The sequence below is a fragment of the Dicentrarchus labrax genome, unplaced genomic scaffold (genome assembly GCF_905237075.1).
Source record: "Dicentrarchus labrax unplaced genomic scaffold, dlabrax2021, whole genome shotgun sequence".
NCBI classification, from domain to species: Eukaryota; Metazoa; Chordata; class Actinopteri; family Moronidae; genus Dicentrarchus; species Dicentrarchus labrax.
This window is the reverse complement of record NW_026136704.1, coordinates 33,025,767-33,052,190: the sequence shown is the minus strand read 5'-3', so window position 1 is coordinate 33,052,190 and position 26,424 is coordinate 33,025,767. Positions and strand designations below refer to the sequence as shown.

General features: G+C 39.7%; 1 protein-coding gene across 1 annotated transcript in view; it reads left to right on the top strand.

The window, feature by feature from the left end:
• The window catches only part of col4a3 (collagen, type IV, alpha 3), a 36,137-nt gene that overhangs the window by 390 nt on the left and 9,323 nt on the right, over positions 1–26,424 (top strand). The window contains exons 2-40 of the mRNA XM_051399585.1: positions 5,786–5,842; positions 7,263–7,352; positions 7,988–8,032; positions 8,219–8,263; positions 8,404–8,466; positions 8,779–8,832; positions 9,723–9,749; positions 10,489–10,563; positions 10,767–10,829; positions 10,916–10,951; positions 11,264–11,311; positions 11,486–11,560; positions 11,674–11,718; positions 11,876–11,938; positions 12,090–12,134; positions 12,220–12,273; positions 14,343–14,384; positions 15,201–15,282; positions 15,597–15,632; positions 16,171–16,335; positions 16,571–16,663; positions 16,885–16,980; positions 17,258–17,328; positions 17,771–17,959; positions 18,142–18,310; positions 18,615–18,707; positions 19,203–19,307; positions 19,399–19,493; positions 19,844–19,994; positions 20,184–20,297; positions 20,385–20,552; positions 21,390–21,479; positions 21,569–21,703; positions 21,929–22,027; positions 22,129–22,218; positions 23,099–23,238; positions 24,795–24,921; positions 25,050–25,130; positions 26,321–26,422. Of these exons, the coding sequence (XP_051255545.1) occupies positions 5,786–5,842; positions 7,263–7,352; positions 7,988–8,032; positions 8,219–8,263; positions 8,404–8,466; positions 8,779–8,832; positions 9,723–9,749; positions 10,489–10,563; positions 10,767–10,829; positions 10,916–10,951; positions 11,264–11,311; positions 11,486–11,560; positions 11,674–11,718; positions 11,876–11,938; positions 12,090–12,134; positions 12,220–12,273; positions 14,343–14,384; positions 15,201–15,282; positions 15,597–15,632; positions 16,171–16,335; positions 16,571–16,663; positions 16,885–16,980; positions 17,258–17,328; positions 17,771–17,959; positions 18,142–18,310; positions 18,615–18,707; positions 19,203–19,307; positions 19,399–19,493; positions 19,844–19,994; positions 20,184–20,297; positions 20,385–20,552; positions 21,390–21,479; positions 21,569–21,703; positions 21,929–22,027; positions 22,129–22,218; positions 23,099–23,238; positions 24,795–24,921; positions 25,050–25,130; positions 26,321–26,422 (3,418 nt within the window). The remainder of the gene's footprint in view (positions 1–5,785; positions 5,843–7,262; positions 7,353–7,987; positions 8,033–8,218; positions 8,264–8,403; positions 8,467–8,778; positions 8,833–9,722; positions 9,750–10,488; positions 10,564–10,766; positions 10,830–10,915; positions 10,952–11,263; positions 11,312–11,485; positions 11,561–11,673; positions 11,719–11,875; positions 11,939–12,089; positions 12,135–12,219; positions 12,274–14,342; positions 14,385–15,200; positions 15,283–15,596; positions 15,633–16,170; positions 16,336–16,570; positions 16,664–16,884; positions 16,981–17,257; positions 17,329–17,770; positions 17,960–18,141; positions 18,311–18,614; positions 18,708–19,202; positions 19,308–19,398; positions 19,494–19,843; positions 19,995–20,183; positions 20,298–20,384; positions 20,553–21,389; positions 21,480–21,568; positions 21,704–21,928; positions 22,028–22,128; positions 22,219–23,098; positions 23,239–24,794; positions 24,922–25,049; positions 25,131–26,320; positions 26,423–26,424) is intronic.

Sequence of the window (26,424 nt, the reverse complement as noted above, 5' to 3'; positions counted from 1 at the left end):
ACATGAAGATACTCTTATTGTGAAATGTTGTGTAAAAATGGTATTTTATAAAATGTATTTATTGGTAAATGTATTTGAATGTCTGGATGAATCGTCACATCCTGTTATCAGCAGGTGATCAGTGACTCTGATTGGTTGGATTTGTCTGTTTTGATGTGTGTGTTACCATGGTAACAGACAGGCAGGTGTGTGTGAAGTTATTTTATTGTTGTGTGTTTTTAACAGCAGACTGAGACTGATACAGTATTATCATAGTACTGTAATAGTGCTGTATTAATACTGTATTAGTAACTGTAATAGTACTTTAATAGTACTGTAGTAGTAGTAGTACTTGAACATAAATCCAAGGCGTTAACTCAGCTCAGACTTTTTGAGGAAAATGTTGCCTCAAACAATTTAAGTTTATCAAATATTTGATCAGAGTACAAGTAAATTAAGTACGTAAAGTAAATTCTGTGAACATATTTTAAATAAGTTTGGAGAAATGTTGCGTTTGAGAATAACTTCCATTAACTAATGACATTTGTACAATTAACTTAATTTACCCAAGTTATCTTAACAATTATTAATTGAGTTAATCATTTAAATTGTTTAAAGCGATCGGTTCCCTCAAACAGTTTGAGTTGAACTCGTTAGATTTTAATCAATTATCAACAATATCTAATTGTTTCTGCTATAATGAAGTTGCCAACAAAAGCCTCCTTGTTTTCTATGAGACTAACATCAAATCTTTGGATATCATTAAAAATGCATCGTACTTAAACTTAAAACTAAAAACAAAACAATCCTGAGCATTGCAGCACAGTGGCGCTCACATTTCTTTGATCATATAAAGTCAACTTAAATAAAATGAATTAACTTAAAATACTGCACACATTTAAGTTCACTAAAACAACAGAGGATTAAGTTACGTTAACTTATTTCTCTTGTTATATAACGATGAAATTTGACTTTGTTGTGGTAGTTTTTGTCATGTGTGATGGGACGTTAGAGATTCAGTGAAGGCTGCGAAAAGAGCAAACAAACAAACAAACACAGCAAGCATCTGAGCAGGAAGCGTAGCTCAGAAACAAACCGTGACTGGAACATGATCCGGCAGAGACTGGTGCTGGTTCCTGAGTTCTTGAAGGCAGGTGTACCGTGAGAGCAGGGCCAGGATCCAGAGACCATGCCCACTCATCAACACAGGTCACATTCAGGTGTTCATCAAACTGAACCCTGTAATGTGATGCAAAGTTATTTTAACTCAAAACAATTGTTGAAACTGATTAAACTCAACATTTTATGTTTAAGTACTGACAAGTTCAAGTACAAATTCCTACAAGGTATTTTGTTTTCACAGTACAAATAAAAATTACAAAATTAAGACAAATGACAAAAGCTGCTTTATCAAGAAAAATATTTCAGTGTAATCAGTTCCAACAATTGTTTTAGTTTTACAGTGAAGGTTGACACGGTTGGTCAGGTGAGGGTTCGAATGTAGTGTTATTATGGCAAATTTTAGGTGAAACTAATTATATTTTGTAAGTTAAACATTTGGATAAAGCAGCTTTAGTCATTTTTTACAAAAATAAAAGTTAGAATTGAAGGAAGAAATGAAGAAACTATGAAACATTGCAGTGAAAAAAAAAACAGTTGAGAAACATTTAAAGAGTAACTAAAACCTCTGTATCTGGGTTTTTACTAGTGTTGTCTTAATCTGGATATTTTATTGCAAAGTATTTGAAATCTACATATTTAGCTATAAAAATGCTCAGCGACTGCCCTCTGCTGGTTGAAACCTGCTACTGCAGTTGGATTTTGCTATTGGCTGCTTACTTTTCTTCTTTAAAAACCTTTAAATCTTTGAGTTTTAGAAACAAAAAAATCTGCACACGAAAAATGTGAATGTAAATGATCTGGCTAGTTAGCTGCTTAGTTTTGGTGAGTTGGTGTTTTGGTAACATTAGCTATCAGACGCTGATTAAAGACTGGCTCAGTACTTATTAACTTCTTTCATTATCAGCTCCGGGAAAAAAAATAACACGTTTAATTCAAAATGTTATTAAGACTTTTTAAGTTTTAACTTGATGCAGCCTAACAAATGATGTGATATTACATCTCATCCATAAAAATAGACTTCAAATAACTTAGCTAACGTTGGCTTTCAGGTGATATGGGGCGTTCCATTAACCTCGGAAGTCACAAATGAGTTGACCGCGTTCCAGTAAGTTGGAAAAGTAAGCTCAAGCACCATTAGCCATTGTTAGCAATACCAGGTGATAAAAGTCCGTCTTTCTGACTTTGTACAGTTTTATGGGACAAGGTGTTTGATGATGTTACTGCAGGTCGTAGTGGTCCCTTTAGTGGAACAGCTGTCTGTGTTATCAGCAGGTTGATCTGAACACTTTCTACATTCATTTAATGCGGAAATAAAAGAATGTATAAAGAATGTCAGACAGGAAATAAAACCCGTCTGTCTCTCAGTCTGTCTCTCTGTCTGTCTGTTTGGTTCATTCGTTGGTTGTGCAGTCAGTCAGTCAGACAGACAGTCTGCTCTGTCTGTTGTTTTAGTTCGTCTGTTTTCTGTTTCAGCCTTTTGTCCTGATCTGCTGTTATTACTGACCCAAACACACACACACACACACACACACACACACACACACACACACACTGATCTGCTGAGCTGCAGTGAAACAAAAACCAACGTCTCTCCGACCCCAAAGCAGCTGAACATTTCATTTAAATTATGACTGCAAACGTCTGTCGACTGGGTTTACACATTAAACAGACGCCTCCTCATGGTTGTTGTGTTGACTTTAAACAAACTGACAAGAACTAAAGATATTTCCTTTATATTATTAGTTTATTTAAGTTAGTTTTGTAACTTCACAATATTGTTTAGTTTTTGTGTTATACTTATCTTATACTGTTTTAGTTTAGTTTTAGTGAACTAGAAACTAGGAATGGACAGTATGTTTTGGCCGATACAATAAATAATAATTACCTGCTTCTAATAGCTCTAATAGCTAATTGTGCAAACCTGATTTTTTTTGTAAATGACAATCGGCGGCTGTAGCTCCTTCAAACTTGGTAGATTTTTGTTTTAATCTGTATATTTTTCGGCTTTGTTGCTGAAAACATCACTAATGATGTCTGATTGGAGTAAAAAATGGTGTAAATGGACTGGATTCAGGAGGTTTTGGTTACGGCTGCACGTTCAGATGCTATGGTCGGTATGCTAGCTCCTTCAAACTTCTCTGTTTCTGTCTGTTGAAACACGTATTACCTATGACAGAAATAGCCTATAGGCAACAGAAAAGGAAGCGTGGGGTTTGGATTCAAGAGCAGCCACTGTGTCAGTTCTACTGGACTGGACCAGCTCCACCTTGGCGGTCCCAAGAGGAGAGGAAGAGAGCTGGACTAGCTGGCCAATGTCTGATCTGGACGAAACAACAGGAAATCAGAGACTGTCATGACCACATCTTTACAGAGACCTGCTCCAACAGCATCCAGAATCCTCCACGGGTGGACGGGGCGGACTCCGGACTCGATGATACTCGGGGCTCAAACGCAGTCAGACTGTACGGACACTTATTTTTACTTGAAGATGAAACCTGATTATCATCACCATCTTGTTGCTGCTGTTCTCATTCAACCAGACCAAAGATGACCTGCAGAACCATTCCCTGTATATATGGATATAAATATATCATTCCTTTAATAATATCTATGATTCCTTCAACTTATAAAACATGAAGTGAGTTGTGATGGATATTAAAGGTGTTTCAGTGATATTTGACTACTGAAGGTCTGTTTGAACACTGCAGAGCTTCTCTATCTTAGTTTGACACCAACTCTTTTAAAACAATGTTAAGTGGGGTTTGTACGGCAGGTTGTGAGGGTCAAACTGGTCGTCTGATGCTCAAATGAAAATAATCTGATCAATAATCTGATCTATAGTTTCACCGGAACCCTCAGTGTATATTGAATGTAAAACATTATCCACGAACATTACCTGCTGCAGGGCGTGTTGAGGCAATCGAGAATGGAGATAAGAGCAGCCTCTGTCTGGAAGAGCACTGTTACACCTGCAGGATACATGAAGGTGTTTGGGTTTAAACCCACTGAAAAATGTCTGAGAGATAACTGCATGAAGAAACATGCTTCACTACTGTAGTCTAAACCTGAGACTGACTTCAATCAGGACTCAACTTTACCACTGTTACCTGCAGGGTACAAAGCTAATCTAAATCTAAAAACACAAATTAAAGCCAAAATTGGATGAGTTGTTCTTCTTTCTGTGGGCAAAGCAATGGCCTTCCTGTGTTCCTAAGTGTGGTGGCTTTCATGTTTTATATTACAGTAAAACACTGAGCTGATTATTCTTGACTCTACTTTGAAAGGTTCGGAGCATCTCAGACCAAAACAATGGGTGCTATACGACCAACCAGACTCCACTGACAAAACCAGCAATTTTAGATAGTCATAAAACCCACTTCAAATTGGACAGAAACAAAGTAAAACTCACCAAAACCATTTGCTAGTCCAACAATCACCAACTCTGGTTTGGTTTAAATAAATCCTTAATTCACTGAGTTAGATTGGAAAATATTTGTGGAAAGGGCTGTGACATAAAATCCATCCGTCCACTAACAGTAGAAGTTGTTTGTTCTTCTAACAGCAGTTGTTGTTTGTTCCACTAACAGTAGTTATTGTTGTTTGTTCCACTAACACTAGTTGTTGTTGTTTGTTCCACTAACAGTAGTTGTTGTTTGTTCTTCTAACAGTAGTTGTTGTTTGTTCCACTGACAGTAGTTGTTGTTTGTTCCACTAACAGTAGCTGTTGTTTGTTCCACTAACAGTAGTTGTTGTTTGTTCCACTAACAGTAGTTGTTGTTTGTTCCACTAACAGTAGCTGTTGTTTGTTCCACTAACAGTAGCTGTTGTTTGTTCCACTAACAGTAGTTGTTGTTTGTTCCACTGACAGTAGTTGTTGTTTGTTCCACTGACAGTAGTTGTTGTTTGTTCCACTGACAGTAGTTGTTGTTTGTTCCACCAACAGTTGTTGTTGTTTGTTCCACTAACAGTAGTTGTTGTTTGTTCTTCTAACAGCAGTTGTTGTTTGTTCCACCAACAGTAGTTGTTGTTTGTTCCACTAACAGTTGTTTGTTCCACTAACAGTAGTTGTTGTTTGTTCCACTAACAGTAGTTGTTGTTTGTTCCACTGACAGACTCAGGTTGTTATTGTCAGTGTCTGACAGCATTATGGAAAGGATCCCTACAGAGATAGACCTTTAGTTTAACCACAAACAGCCGTAATATCACTATCACTCTCCACCAGACTCCAGAGACAGAAGCGGTAATTTTACCTTGTATCATTGTTACTTCATTCAAAGTGGACAGAAACAGAATAAAACTCATCAAAACCATCATTAGTCTTTCCAACGATCATCAACTCTGGTTTGGTGAAAAAAATCTTAAAGTTATATGTGAAAATGTTTGTGAAAAGGGCTGCAACGTAAGCTAATGTTAATTTTTGGGGCCCATCAAAATCCGTCCACTAAAAGTTGTTTCTGCATTGACTCAGTGTCTGACTCCATAGACAAAAACACTCATTTTAAGTCATGTTATTCATACACCTTTTGGTGATACCAGACTGGTGTTTTTACTTTTACCTTTTTACACCAAGCAGTTTAACCTAACGTACCTGGACTGACTCTGTTCCTGGTTTGAGTGGATCCATGAATTTATTAGATTAATTAAACAGAAATATTTAACATATTTTTTCGTTCTCTTTTTGCAGGTGTGTCACTGCACTGGGAAGTCTTTCTGTCACTGTGATGGGGTCAAAGGTCAAAAGGTGAGGGGATCTCAACCTGATCTATCTATCTATCTATCTATCTATCTATCTATCTATCTATCTATCTATCTATCTATCTATCTATCTATCTATGCAGTTGGGTTTTTTTGGGGAGCCCCAGTGACATCATCCTGAAGGTTTAGACTTCACTGATCCTGGATCAGTCTCTGTTTACAGTCTTCTGCCCTCCAGTGGGGACCTGCTGTCACTGCAGAATTCATTTGGTGATTGGACTATGGTCTGACGTGGGTCTACAACAGTTTTATGTGGGTCCATTTAGATCTAGTGTGGGTCAGTGACTGCTGTTTATGAGCTATATGTCAGGAGGTGTAAGTCAGTCTAATGTGGGTATAATTTTCTACATGTCATTTTTATTTTATTTTGTTTTTATGTTCTGCTCTTGAAAGATGAAATGTAAATAAATAGTTTGTTGTGGTGTTTTGAGGGTTTAATGGATGATTACTGAGACCTGACTGAATTTCGTCCTCATGTTTTATATTACTGGTATTGGCTCTGGTGAATAATAATAATATAATAATACTGTTAGTAGGGAATTCAAATTGACACAGCAGCACAGTAGAAGAATAAAGAAAATAGAATAAAACAGAATAAAATAGAATAAATACAATAAAAAGAATAATATAAGCACTATTTGCAGTAAATACATTATATTACAGCAATGTAATGTAATGTTTTTTTGTAATATTTACTTCTACAGAACATTTTGTGCAAAGCTGCTCCCCAGCATGCTTCACAAATAGGACTGAAGCAACATTAGGCCAAAAGCACAAATGAAGATGAACTTTACGCAATCTTCCAGCGGCTGGAGAGAAATCAATATCATCATTTATTCTAGTACAACTTACTAAATAATGCAATAATATGATAACATAATAACAATAATAATATAATTCATAAACAGGAATCAGTTCTATAAATACCAAAGATAAAAAGAAGGAGATTTGAGTTCAGCTGCAGTGGAAGTCTTTGTGTCTCTGTAGCTGAGACCACCCAGGAGTACACTCTGTGATCTCAGGTGTGTTCATCAGGAGAATAAAAGCTGGTTCCTCTCTGCTGAACATGAAACGTCCTTCTGTTCGCTCAGGAACCTCAATGCACCTGGACCACAGCCAGGAAACGTACACCTGACTTTACTATAGTTGTTGTGTGGGCAGCAGGAGAACTGTGCCAGGATCGGTTCTATATCTGACATCATTTGAGTTACCTGTTATTTCACCTCAATTTAATTCAATTCAATCAATTCAATTTTATTTTCATAGCGCCAATTCATCACAGAAGTTATCTCAGGACACTTGATAACTTCTGTTTACCTGCTACAGATTATCTTTGTCAATCGTTGAGCTGACCCGGGATCTGTTATACACCTCATGAGATCTACCTGTGTTTTCGACCTCCGCAGGGTGAATCGGGTTACCCCGGATACGACGGACTTCCTGGAGTGATTGGTTATCCTGGAGTCGAAGGCCACCAGGGCTCCTCTGGAGAAAAGGTATCATTACATTTTTATAATAATGTTAATAAGAGGTTATTATTATTGTTTAAACAGACGGTGGAGTTCCTTAGGGTTCAACCTCGGTCCTCTTTTTATTTTGAAAACACGTTACCAAAAGACTGAAGTTATGATATTTTGTCTGCTTGATTGATATCTCAATTTTAGATACAAACTCAATCATGTGACTTTACATTTATTTATTAAAAGTGTATTTTATTTCACTAAATCCAATTATGTCAATTTTATTTTTAAAGTTTCAAACATCGGTTGTTCTGCCGTCTTATTCAGAGAAAGGTTTTTATTTGTTTCCAGACACACAATGACTTTAGAGATGATTTACAGTATTTATTGATTATCTATCAGAGGTGTCTATAAATATTATCATCATAAAAGGTGTTAAAAGTGCTGTATATTTCAGATTAGATGTTTTTTGTTAGTGTTTCCACTGTTTCAACAATCACCAACTCTGGTTTCACAGAGTTAGATGAGAAATCATCATGATCCTCTAATAGTAGTTGTTTCTGCCACTGACAGACTCAGATTGTTATTCTCAGTGTCTCACAGCATTATGGGTAGGATCCCTACAGAGACAAACCTTTTTGTACCCTCTTCTTGTTGTTTTTTGTCCTCAGGGTAACCAGGGACCAGCAGGTGGTCCAGGACTGAAAGGCTCTCGGGTATGACGATGATGATGATGATGATGATGAAGAATCAATAATATCTGTGACTTGAGCATCATTTTAGTCACATTTATCTAATTAATCCTGACAAATTTGATATCTTTGTGAAGTGAATTCAGATTAAATGAGTGAAGGATCTGTCATATAAAGGTAAACATTAGTTTATCTCAATGTATTCTCCAGGGTCTTCCAGGAAAACCAGGTTTCCCAGGACCTCCAGGATTGCCGGTTAGAAACATTTTTTAACATTCAGAATCAGAATCAGAATCAGAAATACTTTCATAATCCCAGGGGGAAATTACTTAAGTAATTACTTACTGTGTGTTGTGTTCAATCATTTTCCGAAAACATTTTCTGCGTTTTCTCAGGGACTCCCCGGACACGAAGGACCTATAGGCCAACTAGGACTCCCAGGATGCAACGGGACAAAGGTAGAGATGATTACCTGCGCACGGCATCATCATATTTTAATGAAGGCAGTTTGTGGCAGTTTTTCTGGCAAGATGGAGACCCAGAATTGCGCCCTGAGGTACAGCAGTAGTGAGTTGTGCAGATGATGAAATGAAACTGCAAATTCTGTTTATTACAACGTGATTATTGAGGTAAGTAAAGACATCAGAGGTTGAAATACAACAACAGGACTATCAGGCAAAACGACATAACCAGGATTTCCATGGCTGTTTTTACCTTTGACCCAACATCACAGCATTACAGGGATTGATGTTCTGATTGGTGTCTTCCAGGGGGATGTTGGTCAACCAGGATACCCCGGGCCTCCAGGACCTGCCGGCTTTCCAGTAAGTCCTGCCTACTTCCTGTACAAAGCAGTGATGGGATGCCGTGAAGACTTCCTGTAGAACCTGTCAGTCATTTAGTGAAAAAAAAGTATTGGAAAGCTGGGAACCTTGAGATTTATCTAAGAGGCAGCTCAACTTTGTATGTTAACTGTTTCTAGTCAAAAATATGTTATACATTTTGAAGGTTTAGCGTGTATAACATTATAGTTGAGGTATATGATGGTCATCCCATGCTCAGTTATGTCTCATAAGTTGCTCCAGCCACCTTTGGGTTGATACCATTTTTTACACAGATTTGGGAGCAAAATGTAACAGTTTTTGACCACTCAAAAATGGATCCCTCCAAAATACCACATTAAGACACAAAAACCTGTGGAACACCATAAAAAAACTAATTCTGTAATTTGGTATCAAAAACTTTTGACATTTCGAGATTTCAAGTAAGTATTGGAATTTTTGCCGATTGGATGACAAACACTTCTGTTCAGGAAATTGACCCTTCCCAAGTCCCGCCCCCTTTTGCTCTGAGGTTGCTCAGAAACCCCTTTATTGTCAAAGCCATCCAAAAAAACAAGATTCTCACTGCAATGAAATGGCTAATATGGGGACGATCATCATCACACATGAATATCTTGAGGTCAGAGGTCAAAGGACCCTTTTGAAGACCATGCCAGTTTTTCCCTCGTCAAAATTTAGCTTCACTTTGGAGCGTAGTTTAGCCCCAAAAAACAAGCATGCTAACTAGATGCTACAGCTTCTGAAAGACATCAGTCAAGTTGGCCAAAGACGTTGCCGACTTCGTGAAGTTGAAGAGGTTAATCGCTGCAGGCTGAAGCTAAGCTAGGCTAATTAGCTCAGAGAACTAAAGCTAACTGTGTTCTGTGTTTCAGGGTGAACCAGGACTGCGAGGTGAAATGGTAAGACCTGAACACATTCACATACTGTCATAAAACCGTCTATCTCCAATTCTAGTTCTTTTCACTTATTTTTTATTTGGAAAATAAATTTAAAGAAATGTTGGTCTTACTTGAACCACGCATGGAGTTAATATCCGAGCTAACAGCTGAAACTGTACAGCTTCAAAATACAGCGTTAAAGTTACAGTACCTGTATTATTGAATATTAGTAAATATTTATAGCTGCAATTTATATCGTAGAACAAAATGTATACATTTTTGTCTTTATTGTGTGGGAGATAGTAGAGAGGTGACAAGAAATTTGGTGTAGTGAGGGATGACACTGCAACACGTCTGTTTCTGTTTCTTTAAAGGTAATACACCATCTCAGACCAAAACAATGGGCGCTAGGACCCACCAGACTCCACTGACAAAACCAGTAATTTTACCTCACACATAGGCTCACACACAAAACTGGACAGAAGCTGAATAAAACTCTGTTAGTGTTTTCACCAACTCTGGTTTGGTGGAAATAAATCTTTAATTCACCGACGTAGATGATAAAAACAGCAGTTTCAGTCGGAGCAGACCGGCTATGGAAACAAACCACAGAGAGGCTGCGATACAACACAGGCAGAGGGAGAGAGACACCATGTGACTCTGTGTCTGTATAACAGCTGTTTGCTGATTAATGTTTATAATCTCACACGTAACCTTTAAAGGCTTGTTGTTTCTAAGTGTCTGTTTCTGTTTTTTTCAGGGAGACACGTTCGTCTTTCCCGTCCCTCAGGAAATTATTGGAGTGACAGGACCACAAGGACTGGACGGAGAAAATGTCAGTAGTATCCCAGCATGCATTTCACATCAATCAGCAGTGATGGTGGAGAATACGATCCATACCTTTCCTCTAAAAGCTGTTATTGTGTCTCTAAATTTACTCCTGTGATTTACTGCCATATTTTTGGAGATGTGATTGAAAGAATTAACACTTGATCAGTCCATGGATGAACACAGACTGATTGTCTGTTTGTGTTGCAGGGCCTGACTGGAGATCCAGGTGAACCAGGCCTGCCGGGACCAACAGGATCCTTCGGACTTCCTGTATGCTTGAGATCTAAAACTTTATTTAAATGTTTTCATTGATCAGTGGTTCAATCAACAGTTCATCAGCTGTTTCTTTAATTCAGGGACGTCCAGGGTTGCCGGGGTTACCAGGAGAGAAGGTTAGTACGCTAACAGGCTGAACTGATCTGGGATTTTTACCCTTCATAAGTCCCGCCCCTTTTTGCTCTGTGCTCCAATAACAGTTGAGCTAGCCTCGGTCAACTTCCTCCTTTCCTGTACTTAGATATGCTACATGCTAGGCTAATCTATGTTGAAAAAACAACCACATTTTGAAGATAGTTAAAAGAGTCACATCTTCAGTTAGCTAATGTTAGCCAAACACCAGCTAACTACTTAAGTAATCTAATGCTAGGTATCTAGGTAGCTTTAAAACCACACACATACAACAAAACGTTGTGTTTTTGTTTCAGGGTCAAGAGGGTCCCAGTCCAGTGATCCCGGGTCCCCGAGGACAAAGGGTGAGCTAATAATAATGCTAATGCTAATGCTAATGCCAATTCACAGGTTATAAAATCAAATCACCTGTGATATAAGACAGACAACATCAACAAACATTTATACCTAATGAAACGCCATCGCTGTCTTCATCACCACCATCATCATCAACACCATCAGCTGTGTTTGGTTTTCAGGGTGATCGCGGCCCGCCGGGGATTCCTGGACAGAAAGGAATCAAACTGTATGCTACAGGACCCAAAGAACTGAAGGTCTGTCTGTCTGTCTGTCTGTCTGTCTGTCTGTCTGTCTGTCTCTCTGTGTGTCTGTGTGTCTGTCTCTCTGCACTGATGTTTCACTGATGTTTTTTCTTGTTATATTTCAGGGAGAACCAGGTGAAGTCGGACAGAAAGGTTGTCGTGGACTTCCTGTAAGTCAAAGCCGTCTCACAGACTGAGAACCTGTCTGTCTATCTGTCTGTCTATCTGTCTGTCTACAGCAACGAAAAACCCTGATATTTAATATATGAAATATTATTTGAAATGTTTGATTGTTGACTGTTGGTGTGCGTTTGTTTTGTCCTCCAGGGCGTGGCAGGGAAACTGGGGGTTAAAGGAGAGAAGGGCGGGCGAGGTGATCCTGGCTCAGAAGTAAGAGAGAGAGAGAGAGTGCTAATTTACAATAGCATGGATCAACAGAGAGTTACTGATCTGAATGTTGTTTTTATTGTTATTTATTTACCTGATCAGAAACCTGAACAGGTGTAAACCCGGTCTGACATGTTTGGTTTCTGTGTTTCAGGGTAAACCCGGGAAGGATGGACTCCCAGGAGAGCTGGGCCAACAGGTGACATGCTAAGCTAACACGAAAGCTAACATTGCTAATATAAACAATCTACTTTCTGGAAATAACTCCCGCTGTGTGTCTGCAGGGAAATCCGGGGGATCGTGGGTTCCTCGGTCCTCCAGGTATCGATGGAGCAAAGGTGAGTACTGTTTGAGTTACAGGAAGTATTACTGCTAGGGATGCTCGATATTGGCTTTTCTGCCGATATCCGATATTCCGATATTATCCAACTCTCAATTTCCGATACCGATATCACCCGATACCGATATATGCAGGCTTTTTACACCAAAACTGTAACAACATAACATATCTCCTATTGTGGAATTAACACATTATGCCTCATTTTATTGTGATGCCCCACTGGATGCATACATAAATGCAACATGGCTTTCCAAATGTAAACAGTGTGTGCAAAATAAGAGAACAACTTCAACTTTCATTGTATTACCGTATTGACCCGAATATAAGACGACCCTGAATATAAGACGACCCCTCTTTTTCAAGACCCATATTTGGAAAAATACTTTTTATTTGGACAAAATTTCATTTGCATAAAAAAAATTCATTGTTTTCCTTGTACATTTCAACATCTTTGGTGTTTATCATGCGGGGGAAAAAAATCCTAAAATCTTCTATAGCTCCGCAAATAGGCAAAGCGCAGAACGCACTTCACAGTTCTATGCCATAGAACAGTGCAATTAAACGAGCATAAGCCTACTGGCTTAACTTGTGCAATAAACGGCGCACATTGTCTTGACAGTGTCAGAACAGTCTGCAAAATGTGAGAACAATAACATCCAAAAACACCACAAACTGTTTTTTTTTCTTTCTTTCATTAAGCTGCATCCTCCGCATCACTGGGTTCCTCCTCCTCACTCGCACTTTCGTTGTCGCTCTCTGCCGCTGCCGCCGGCAGGCTAACACACCCACTCCAGCCGACTTGTTTACTGTACATGCTTGTTTACAGGATCACGTTAGGGTCACACTGCACTAAACGCTGACGGAGAGAAAAGCGCTCATATGGCGCTACCTATTGTTTTACATGGGTTACTCCTTAGACCCCGAATATGAGACGAGGCGTCATTTTCAGGCATTCTTCAAGGGAAAAAATATCGTCTTATATTCGGAGCAATACGGTAATACTGAAAAGAGCGCTAACGCTAATCGCTAGCTACGCACTAATCGCTAGCTAAGCGCTAAACGCTAGCTAGCTACTGCAGTAATAAAGGAAGTGTTACTGCGGTAGTAAAGGAAGTATCACTGCAGTAGCAAAGTAAGAGTTACTGCAGTAATAAAGGAAGTATTACTGCGTTAATAAAGGAAGTATTACTGTGGTAGTAAAGGAAGTGTTACTGCAGCAGTAAAGGAAGTATCACTGCAGTAGCAAATGAAGTGTTACTGCGGTAGTAAAGGAAGTGTTACTGTAGTAATAAAGGAAGTATTACTGCGGTAATAAAGAAAGTATCACTGCAGTAGTAAAGGAAGTATCACTGTAGTAGCAAATGAAGTGTTACTCCGGTAGTAAAGGAAGTGTTACTGCGGTAGTAAAGGAAGTGTTACTGCAGTAATAAAGGAAGTGTTACTGCAGTAGCAAATGAAGTGTTACTGCGGTAGTAAAGGAAGTGTTACTGCAGTAGTAAAGGAAGTGTTACTGCGGTAGTAAAGGAAGTGTTACTGCAGTAATAAAGGAAGTATTACTGCGGTAATAAAGGAAGTATTACTGCGGTAATAAAGGAAGTATTACTGCGGTAATAAAGAAAGTATCACTGCGGTAATAAAGGAAGTATCACTGCAGTAGTAAAGGAAGTATCACTGTAGTAGTAAGGGAAGTATTAGTAGTAGTAAAGGAAGTGTTACTGCAGTAGCAAAGGAAGTGTTACTGCGGTAGTAAAGGAAGTATCACTGCAGTAGCAAATGAAGTGTTACTGTGGTAGTAAAGGAAGTGTTACTGCAGTAATAAAGGAAGTATTACTGCGGTAATAAAGGAAGTGTTACTGCAGTAGTAAAGGAAGTTTCACTGTAGTAGTAAAGGAAGTATTACTGCGGTAATAAAGGAAGTATCACTGCGGTAATAAAGGAAGTATCACTGTAGTAGTAAGGGAAGTATTAGTAGTAATAAAGGAAGTATTACTGCAGTAGTAAAGGAAGTGTTACTGCAGTAGTTCACTCAGTACTGTGTGACAGTCTCTATGATGTGTGTGTTTTTAGGGGGAGAGAGGGGATCGTGGTTTTCCAGGTCTTCCAGGGGAGGTGAGTCTTGATTTTTTTTTTCACTGCAGGAAGGCCCATTCTACCAAAATAAGTGCTGAAATATTGTTTACATCTAAATTCGACGCCATGGATACACTATTAGACAAAACCTTACAACTTACATGCTTCACAATAAATCATTAACATCGTTTTTTTACTTTTCTGAGCAGGTTTGAGATGGACTAGTGAAAATATAGTTTTTAGCTGTAATTTGACATTAAATATTTTTGATGTATTATGTTTAAAGTTATTTACACTGTAAAAACAATGCAATGTGCTTTAAGTACAGGTGAACTCTGCTATAATACAAATAATAAGGCTTACATTTACAGCAAAGTGCTGTTATTATTTATTTTTTCTTATTTTAATCTGAATGTTAAAAGTTATAGAACTGTAATAAAAGTCAACTGTGAAATTTCAGTAATTATTGCTGTTTACACTGATAAAAACTGTATTTGGACAGTTTACCAATGCTTTTACACTGATAAACAACATTCATATGACTTCCATAATCATACAAGATCTGTCCGTTAACTAACTAATGTGACACATTTTTCATTTAGAAATGAATGAACAGTATTAAACTTGAATTGAACCATTTAATCTATTAAATAAACACTAATAGTATAATAAAATAATAAGCAGAAATTTTTATTGATCTTTTACAGTTACAGATTTTTCACGTTATTTTACATTAGATATGTAAATATGTAGATATTTATTTATACATATTTAAAAACTACAAAAAATCTGTCAAAAAATCCTGTAAACGTACAGATTTGTTTTACAGTGTACATGTTTGTGTGTTTTTATCAGACGGTCTGGAATCACAGATTCCTGAAGGGCCAGCGAGGTGTCCCCGGGTCCCCTGGATCCCGCGGACTCCCTGGAGAACAAGGTAGTCCAGAGATAAACATGAAGGATTAAAAAAACTTTAAAGGTTCAGATTTATTTCTTGTTAATGGTCGGATATTTTATTTGTGTGTACTTTTCATTGTTAGTGGTGGAGTCCGCCTTTACGCAGGATCATAACAGTTAAACTTTGTCATGCTGTAAATGTTTGTGACCACTTTATCCTCTACGCTGCAGAGATAGAATTAAGGATAAATTGTGTATGAAATGAAGTGTTTTTATTGACAGGCTGTTGAGGATCAGCGGGTTTAGCTAACGGATGGATGGACAGTAATATTCTTCTTCTCTGCTTCCTTTCAGGACTTATTGGTTTTCCAGGACTGCCGGGAGAACCAGGTATTATGTTGTTGACGGGTCAATGATGAAATAACAATCAATAATCAATAAGAATATTCAGATCACACAGTATTTAGGCAGATGAATCTGGGTGGATGTGTTTACTGTCAGATATTCTTGTGTTTATATATTCTGTTATATTCTTTATTGCTTATACTGTTTACCTCTACTGATGACAATGTGATAATTTGATTAATTAATAAACTTTAACAGTAATAATAATATACCTTTAACAGAGAAATCTTATTCAATAGATAAACATTTTAAATGTTTTGTTATGTTGACACTGTATGTGTAAAAATGATAATAACAGCAAAATGGCAGTACAGTGCCCCAGTGCAAAAATACTTAATATTTTGACCCAGGATCCATGAGTGGATTCATGTAATTCAAATGTCATTCAAATGTACAAAAACTAAAGAGAGAGTTAAAGTACAAAGCATATACATTTTAAGTTTTTTTTTTTTTTTTATTGAGTATTGTCTCCCTCCAGACGTCAGGACTCTAATGACTGTCTGTCTGTTCTTCTTCTTTCAAGGTGTAGTTTATGCTGGTCCACCAGGCCCTCCGGGGCCGCCTGGCTCAACTGGAGCCAAAGGAAATCCAGGAGTTCCAGGACCTATGATTGTTGGCCCTCAAGGACTGGATGGAGTCCCAGGAAGTCCTGGACCTTATGGAGAACCAGGAGAACCGGGAATACCAGGTAAAGTTCTGTCTCCTGTGTTTCTCTGTCCAGGTCTTGAGAAGGTTTTGTGGTTTTGGAAGTCTCTACAGATCTCTGATCTACAGTCAGTCACACTCTTGAGAAGATGTCTGTTTGGTTGTGATCATGTGGCTAGCATAGCTTTGCAGGGGGAATCTGCTAGCTTAGCAAAAACAAATTCACCTTCCAACAACAACAAGTCTGTCTCATTATATTTTGGTCTTCTGTCCGTCAGATTTCGTGCAGGGAGGCATTGGTCCTCCAGGAATTAAAGGTCCAAAAGGACAGATGGGATTTGCTGGAACCAGAGGGGAGGACGGACAGACGGGTGAGTGGGTGAGGTGAAGGGGGAGTCACCTAGCCTTAACTTTTCAAGTTTTGAAAGGGATTTTTAAGAAAGATATTAGCTCATTCTTTACAACAGGATCTATAACAACCAAGAAATGTTTTACCATATTTTAAAAAACACAGACATTAGACAGCTAATTTAAGGGATAGGAGTGTATTACATAACTGATAGTTATACTGATATAACTGATTGTTTGACAGGTGAAAAGGGGGACATTTGCTTGGTCTGTGAAATTGTTTTCGGCCCCTCCGGACCTCCAGGTAAACCAGGAGAGCCAGGTGAAGGCGGGGTGGCAGGTAAGAACCACATCTGACACCTGATATAAAGATCCATTACATACCAATGTAAAAGTAGTTTGTTTTTGTAGTTTTTAGTTATTTAATTTCCCACAAATTTTCTCAAATTGTCATAACTTTAGCTGTAAACGACTAAGTCCCATTATTACAGAATAATGAAACTTTAAACCCGTTCACAGTGACCAGACCAGTTGACAGCAGGATCTGATCAAGAGTCAGATTCACTGTTTAGTAGGTAAAACTTACCTGTTCGTCTACGATGTCATTCTGTTTACAGGTTCACCTGGTTTTCAAGGACCCAAAGGTTACAAAGGGGTCAAAGGGGTTGTAGGACCACCTGGTCCACAGGTGAGCTTGTTGATCACCTCCTTAAGCTCTCCTATCACAGGTTCTTGTGATGCTTCTCTTATCTCGCTGCAAATTTTCCATCAGCAAAGTGTGATTCGGTCAGCTGAATCCTTTTCCGTCTTCAAAAATGTCTTCTGAAACTTTTTGATCACCTAATATTCCTCTATCTCCGTCTAGAAAATCTAAAATAAGAAATGGCCATTTGTAAGGCTCTTACAGAAGAAGCACTTACTCTCAAATGCTTCTACTAGATCTACTGTGGTTTGAATTATACCTCATTTGTACGTCACTTTGGACAAAAGCATCTGCCAAATGTGTAATTGTAAATGATGCTGCACATGTTTAAATCTTTAAAAAAGCAAAATTACAAGGGATGTGCATCTCCTTCTAAGACGATCTTGTCTTATTGTTTGTTACAAGGCTGTCTCTATTCTGTCGTTAGGGACCCTTTGGTATCCCTGGCCTCACGGGGCCTCCAGGACTGATTGGAGACCCTGGGATCATGCAGAGGGTGGGGCAGAAGGGTGAGGATGGGGGACAAGGGGGGCCAGGACCACCAGGTTTTGAGGGGACAGATGGGCGTCAAGGCGTTAGGGGACCGAAAGGTGTTCTTGGACAGAAAGGAAACCCTGTGAGTATGAGATACAATTCAATTTTATTTGTATAGGTCCAAATCATAACAGACATCACCTCAGGAGACGGCAGTCCAGGCCGCCTCAGAGACTAGAGAGGATCTTTTCTGCCTGTAACATGTAGTTGGATATCTTGATATGCAGATGATGATGTGTTGTTTGTCTCTAACGCTACTCTCAGGGGCCTCTTGGGGAGAAAGGTGACCAGGGCCTGTTCGGGGAGACTGGTCCAAGAGGACCATTAGGACAGATGGGACCTTCAGGACCTCCTGGAATCGGGGCTCCAGGACCTCCAGGACCTAAAGGCAACTTGGGAGTCCAGGGACAGCTAGGAGATCCTGGAAAACCAGGTGAGAGACGTGCAGGAGGTCAAACACATCTTATCATTTATTTATTTTAGGTGTATCATAAATCCTTTGTCCTCCACAGAGTTTATGTTCTGGAATAATCTAAAATCCCATTGCCTTATTGTGGAACTCAGAACCAATGACTTCAACTGGATGTTAGCAGCATAATGACAGATATCACAACTTAGTTACAACCGAGTCGACATTATATGGGGTCTTTTATCAAGCAAATTATTTATTTATTAATTTGAAGTAAAGATGGGTTGTAATTATAGACTGATAAAAACTAATCTGTTTGTTCATTCAGGGGAGAAAGGTTCTCCGGGTGAAATCAAAACCTCTGTAGGAGATCCAGGAGATAAAGGGGCCAAAGGTTTATCAGGAAACCCCGGACCTGAAGGTGAGACCAATCCACCTACTGTATCTTCATTTTTGAAACAGGTGAACAAAACTACAAACTCAACTGATAAAATCATTTTTTTCCACGATGATGGATCTCCGACCTCCAACCTCTCTGTGTGTCAACTGCTTCATGTTCATTTATTTGAAATCATATCTGGCCTGCTTTATTATCTAATTTTGAGGCCTTGATAAATTTAAAGACCTTCGTTATTTCAGTGTTGTGCTTTCATGTTGCATATGAAATTACCTCTATCAGAGAGTAGGAGGAAGGGTTTATGAGGGCCAAGCTTATTCTTGCCGTCGGCAGGTGTAAAAACACATCATAGTATATGTGATTGTTGAACTCTGACACAGACAGCAGAGGACAAATTACAGTGTGGCAGAAAGCCAAACAGAAAATCTACACACATTTGGCAGGTGTTTGGGACCCTGCCTGAAGCTCTCTCTCTGTATGTTTACCTGTTGACTCACCTGTTGTCTCTGCTGGTCTCAGGTGTGGCAGGACCTCCGGGCGATTCAGGGCGTGTTGGTCCAAAGGGAGAAAGAGGAGATACAGGATTTTCAGTTCAAGGCCCTCCAGGCTTCCCAGGGGTCAAAGGTCAGCATTAAATAAAACAAACAGTCAGCTGATGGTTTCAATGAACTGAAGATGGTAATTAACAATAATGCACTGTTTTTGTCCGGTTCAGGACTCAAGGGTGTTCCAGGAGCTCCAGGTTTGCCAAGTTTTGGTATCAAAGGACGGGCAGGACCATCAGGGCCCCCAGGGATGCCAGGGACCAAGGTAACATTGACTCATAAAGACAGTCTTCAATGTAAAGAAGGTTCAGATTTGACACAGAGAAATTAGGTTCTGCTTGCCGTGTAAAGACGCTCATTATGCGTTAGATTACATCAGCTGTACTGTCATTAAACTGTTGTTGACAGTGACACCAGTGGCCGTTCAATGAACTGCAGTCAGCACCCTGTTGCCCGCGCTCTGTACACAGCTTGTCAGAATACATAAGTTGTTATTGTGAATCATGTTAGCTATTATAGCGGTAAGTATTTGAAGAGTTGTGTTCAAGAACAGGAATGTGGCGCTTCACAACATCTCATCTTTTCCTGTCTTGCTGTTGGTCTCTGTGATTACAGGGGGACAGGGGTATCGGTTTCCCTGGTCGACAGGGTCAATCAGGCCCTCAGGGAGAAGATGGCTCTGTGGGGCCCCAAGGAAACCCTGGACCCCAAGGACCAGATGGATCCCCGGGACCTCTAGGACAAGATGGACCACCAGGAGCCAAAGGTAGCTCATTTAAGACTACTTAAATTAATTGCTGATGTTAATTAACTATTAACATCAGTAGTCGGTCGGAGTCTTCCTCTTGGTTCAGTTTTTTACATCAGTAGTAGACTGAAAAAACTGGAAAACTGATTCAACTGGACAAATAACACAGGTTTGAAAACACACAAAGTGAACTGAAGTGTCTCTCAGGTGACAGTGGTCTGGATGGTGTACGTGGTCCTGTTGGTTCTGTTGGAGTGTGTGTACCTGGAGCTCCTGGACCTGCAGGAGAGCCAGGACAGATTGGCATTATTGGATTCACAGGTAACAGCTCCACAAACTTATAGAGAATCTAAAACAATGAAGATTCCCCAAAAAATCCCTAAATCCATTTCCCTACTTGTCATGCAGGGCCACGGGGCCCAAAGGGTGTGCAGGGTGACCCTGGGCTGCAGGGTGTGGGATCCATGGGGACTTTGGGTCCATATGGAGCCCCAGGGTTTGATGGACCTCCAGGACCAGTAGGAGAAGTTGGACTGAAGGGCCTAAGAGGGAACGATGGGGAGCCTGGGAGTCCAGGTAAAGAAGTGTGCCAACACCTGCTCCTCTTGATCAATATATGTCTAACATTTATGTTCAGAAACAAAGTGGGCATGTCATATCCTTCATATCGTACAAGTCCTGATTACAATGATTCCGCTGGGAATCATGGGAACTTTGGTTTGATAGTGACAAACTTCCCAGCATCCTGAAGGGAACCGGTTCAAGAACCAGAGCCATTTGGTGGAAAAACACACACTTTTAACCTCTTTGGTCCAGGTTCAGACATACATCCCCTCAGGATGAATTGTGATAACTTTGGCGATCCTTTGACTTTTCATGTAGCACCATCATCAGGTCCACATTTTAATGTGTCCAGTACTTTGGTTTTTGACGAAATACCCATCAGCCTCAGCTGGACTTTGTGTTTACTGCTAATTAGCTAATGTTAGCATGCTAACTGGCTAAACTAAGATGGAAAACAAGGTAAACTTTGTACCTGCTAAATGTCAGCATGTTAGCATAGTCATTGTGAGACCATAAAGCAAGACATGCTACCTTGTGATTGACAGCTCATTCTCAGTGAGTCCGTCCAGCTCAACACACCAAACTCAGATCAAACTGTCAGACTAGGCAGTGCTGATCAGATATGGATCCAGATTCTGTTATTGCATTGACTATTTTTGAAAAAGTATTTCAATGTACTCTTTCTGGAATAAGAGCACTGTGTCTGGAATAAGAGAACATGTGTGAAAAACCGCCATTGCGACGACTATAACGCGAACGCAATGGGTGACGTCACGATAGGTTGGTAAAAACCAACTTGCCAACCAACCAACTATACCAAAGTATAGTCCACATATCTGTGTGTTTTAGGTATCAGAGGTGACATGGGTCCTCCAGGACCTTTTGGGATTCCAGGGGATGATGGGAAACCAGGAGAGACTGGACCACCAGGGCCGACAGGTTTCACCTATCAATTAATCAATCAAACAATCAAACAATCAACCTGTTTTTGTCTGACTGTAACTGTCTACAACCGATCTGTCTTTCAGGTGAGACGGGTAAAGAAGGGGTCAGGGGCTCACAGGGGCCACAGGGACCACAGGGGGACAGAGGAGAAACCGGACCACAAGGAATCCAGACGAATGTGATGATGCACGGGGATCCTGGAGAAGCTGGAGAAGCTGGTACTCTATTCAGTTCTGTATGAACGTAGTAGTACTGTGAGAAACTGTATCAGGATCATTGATTAGTTTTTAGTCTCCACTGTGTTCCTCAGGGTTGTATTCTGGGTCCAATTTTATTGTTTACGTCTTTACTTCGACTGTTCCTTACATATAACGCTACAGCAAGCAGCTTAGCTTAGCATTAATTCTTATTCTGCCTGTCAATATGTCTGCTTCCACCCTCAGGGTCCACAGGTCTCACTGGTTCTAAAGGAGAGAGGGGCCCCCCAGGGCTTAAGGGCCTGGACGGCAACAACGGTAGACCAGGAAATCCTGGGCCACAAGGTGAACACGACTAACAGAAAATGTGTCAGAAATTTCAGGAAATTATTGGTTTAATAATTTTGTATGACTATCGAATTATAATTGATGAATGTGTGTGTCAGGACTTCCTGGAGACCCCGGAAGAGACGGAGAAAAAGGTCCTCCTGGTCCCAGAGGACTCAACGGTGATCAAGGAGAGATGGGGAAGCCAGGTTAATTATCACTGCAAACATTGGGCAAACATGACCTGCCTCATGACAAAACTGATGTATATCTGCAGGGACTGATTGGGTTGTTGATCACTTCTGTTGATACTGAGTTAATACCGATCCACCTGAATCTGAGTATCATTCATTCTTTTCATATATCAGTGTTTCCCAAACTTGTTTTTCTGGGGATCCACTTTCTCAAAACGAAAAACGCGGCCATATGGTTTACAGAAAGGTGAATTTTTGTACTTACAAATCAGACATTTTATCACTAAGTACAAAAAGTACAAAAAGTTTTTTTTTACAACACAAATAAAAATAAAAAAATTAAGTCACTTAAAACTATTAATGCTACTTGATCAAGAATGTTTTTTTTTTACTTACAAAATTGAGTTAGGGTTAGGTTTTACTTAAAATTGTCAATGTAATCAGTTTTTGGAGTTAAATTTACTAATCTGGTTTTACAGTGTAATGCAAACTTTAAAAATAACATATCATTTAGTTTTCTCCAAAGAAAATAATAAAATGTGGATATATAGACCAACTGCGTATATTTTAAAGTCTTCTACTACGCCTTAAAATCAAGCTTTCCTCACAACCCCCTATGAAGCTTTAGGGACCCCTAGTGGGGGTCACAACCCCCCAGCTGGGAACCCCTGATTTCCAAATCAGAAAATGAAAAACCTGTTTGTTATTTCATTACTCATTTATGAATCCGACAAAGAAACTGAAACTTCTTGGTCACAAATCAAATCAAATCAAATCTAGCTTGAAAACCTCAGTATGAAACTTTAAAAACATCAACATTAACTCTCTGCAAACAATATTTAGACTTAAAGAATACACACTTTCATTCTCTGATTTCAGTCTGTTTTTCTTCCAGGTTGTAAAGGGGAGAAAGGTTCGCAAGGGCCGTGTGGGCCACCTGGTTCAGATGGGAAACCAGGATCAGAAGGACCCAAAGGTCCTAAAGGAGAACCAAGTCCACCTGGACCAGGATTAAAGGGACCTCCAGGAGAGAAGGTATCACACATACAGAGAAACACAAACCTGACTAACAGTTTTTATCATTAGTGCATTAGTTACAGTTTAATTTAATTTAATTTAATTTAATATTAATGATCTATATGATATATTGTTTGGTACACACCCCAACAAATGTTACATCATCTTGATTATAATAGTTTTAACATGCTCAACCCGACTTTTAGTGGTCGGAGGATGCAATTACACAATTACAGGGTTCTTTTACCTGTACAGTATGGGACATTTTTTGATGGGAACTTGGATGAGAGGGTCTCTGCTATTACAGACTACATTAAGTTTTGCATTTCAACAACCATACGAGTGAAGGTTCTCTAGAGATATCCAAACTCTGGATCACCCATCAGCTTAATCACAGGTTTAGGGAAAGCCTGCCAGAAAGCCTTTCAATGGCAGGACTGGGTCTCACTCAAAACCACCAGCCGTCAAATAAAAAATAGCATCATCAAAGCCAAACTCAAATACAAACAGAGACTTCAACAGAAATTCTGCATCATGAACACCATACAAGCGTTTCAAAAAAATCCCACCTGCATCAATAATGAAGTTGTTGGGATGGGGGAATCCCTCAGATACCTTGGACTCACTCTAGACAATAAACTGAGCTTTGAACAACACACCACAGACATTCACAAACACTCCCAACAAAGACTCTATGCCATCCGCAAACTCAAAGCTCTTTCTGTCACCCCCCCACCTTCTGCTGCTGCTGCTTTATAAAAGTATTATACAACGTATTCTCCCCTACTGTTCCACCTATTTCTTTAACATGTTAACTGCCTCCAGTAGGAACAAACTCATGCACATTACAAACAGTGCCTCCAAAATTATTGGTCTCCCTAGCCCCAACCTCTCAGACCTCAACAGCAAAGCCATCACATGCAGAGCACACACCATAGCCCCCTCAATCAAGGTGGAGGAAGGTCCATTAAGTTAAAGTACTAATACCAACCCCACTGTGAACATACCGCAGTACAAATACTGCATTCTGAACCTTACTGAAGTAAAAGTTTAGCAAAAGTTTAGTATAGTTCAGTATAAACCACAAAAGATACAAAAAGTTTTTTAAAAGCTAAAAAGTTGAATTTATTTTACATATATTTATTACCTGTATGTTGTCCTCACTGCAGTGTAGCAACTGCAGCTATACAACTAGCTAAACTCTTCCTCTCAAATGAAGACTTGAGTCGTAGTATTATTTTATCACTAACTTATGAATATAACTATGAAATTATTCACTGACGACGTTGCCTCTGTGGCGTTTACAGTGTTGAATACATGCAGCTGAACACAGAAATGTAGCTGTGTAAATCCAGCTAGCCTCCTCAAACTACTGACCAAAATGACCTATGAACCAGGACCTTTCCAGCGAGACAAAAGCCCTTCAAAATAAGAGTCTCTTCAAAATAAAAGTTCATTCGAATTTATGCCTGAAAGACAACACAACCTGGATATATTCTGTTAGAGATATAAAACCATCTACTTTAAATTGAACAAACAATAACATATAATTTCTTCCCATGTCCTCATCTCAGGGGACTCAGGGATGTGCTGGACCTCCAGGGGAAAAGGGGAAACCAGGGGATGTAGGAAACTTTGGTCCTCCAGGAGACTGTGGTCCGTGTGGCCCCAAAGGGAATCCTGGACCCCCAGGATGCAGAGGTCTGATTTGTTTAAATGTCATATATCTGCCGTTTATGTTCAAGCACACTATAAAGCTTGGAAGCTCAGAATAAATTACTACTACCTCTGCAGACTACATTAATGCCTCTGTGGTTTGTCTATCTCAGGTCCTCCTGGGCCTGCTGGTGGAAAGGGTTGTGATGGTCCTCCAGGACAAAATGGCCCTCCAGGACCCACCGGCCTTACAGGTACATAAATCACACAAACCAATGTGCAGTGACAACACCGGTGCCTCATGAGCTCATGGTTTTGGGGTTGGGTGCCTTTCTCAAGGGCACATTGGCAGTGCACAGGAGATGAAACTGGCATCTCTCCATATTTTGTGGTCTGTGGGACTTGAACTGCCGACCTTCCGGCTCCCAAGCCAAGTCCCTACACACTGAGCTACTACCAAGGGCTGTAGGAGTGTCAAGATTCTGATTCAGATTGTAAAGAATCAGACATTGTTTTAACGTTATAGATACTACAACATCTATATCAACTACAACTCCTGGATGGATCTAAATGTACCATGAACTGGTCGATGGTCCACTTCTAAAGTAATTAATCTGTTGACTGAAAGCTTTGCTGCTAACAGCGTCTCCCCTCTTGTGAAGGGTAAAAGGTCAACGGCAGGGTTTTGCTGCACGAGGGAGTAATGTTAGCGCAGCATAGCTCGTATAGACATAGACAATGCCGACTCGATTTACAGTGCACCATCATATCTAAAATCTAAAGTTTGGAAGACATTTGGATTGTACAAGTTGGAAAAGAGGCCATTTATAAGATCTGTAAGAAAACAACGCTCACCTGGTGAGACAGCATGGTGACACATATGCAGGCGATACGATTTATTTAATTTCAACGCGATATGATATGCATAGGTGTCACTATGCCATCTCACCAGGTGAGGTAAGATCTGTCATGCTACCACTGGACTTAACTGCTGTCTGACACATCTTACAAACATACTTTTGTCAAACTTTACTTGCTTCTTATAAAATCCAAATGTCTTCAAAACTTTAGATTTTAGATTTGATGGCGCATTATGCGTTGTTGGTCAGCCACGCTGTGCTAACAGTACTCTCGTCGCACTTGCATTGATCTTTCAAGAGAGTGGAGACACTGTTAGCAGCAAAGCTTCAGCCAACAGATTCAAAACTTTAGAATCAGACCATTTACCGGGTCATGGTTCATTTAGATCCATCTAGGGGTCTGTGTACCGATGTAGTAGTAAGATTTGTATCAGATTGCATCACACAGAATTGTTCGATATTAAAATGCATTGTCCCTGAATCAAATCGTGGCCCATGTATCTGGATATGTATCAGATTGTCTTTGAGGGGAGAGATGCACAGTCCTTATCTCAATGTATTAAATATATTAAATTTATTTTCAGGTAACAAGGGGGCTCCTGGAGATCCTGGTCCAGCTGGTCCCAGAGGAAACCAAGGACAGGACGGGATACCTGGACCTCCTGGAGAGAAAGGAGCCATGGGAGGT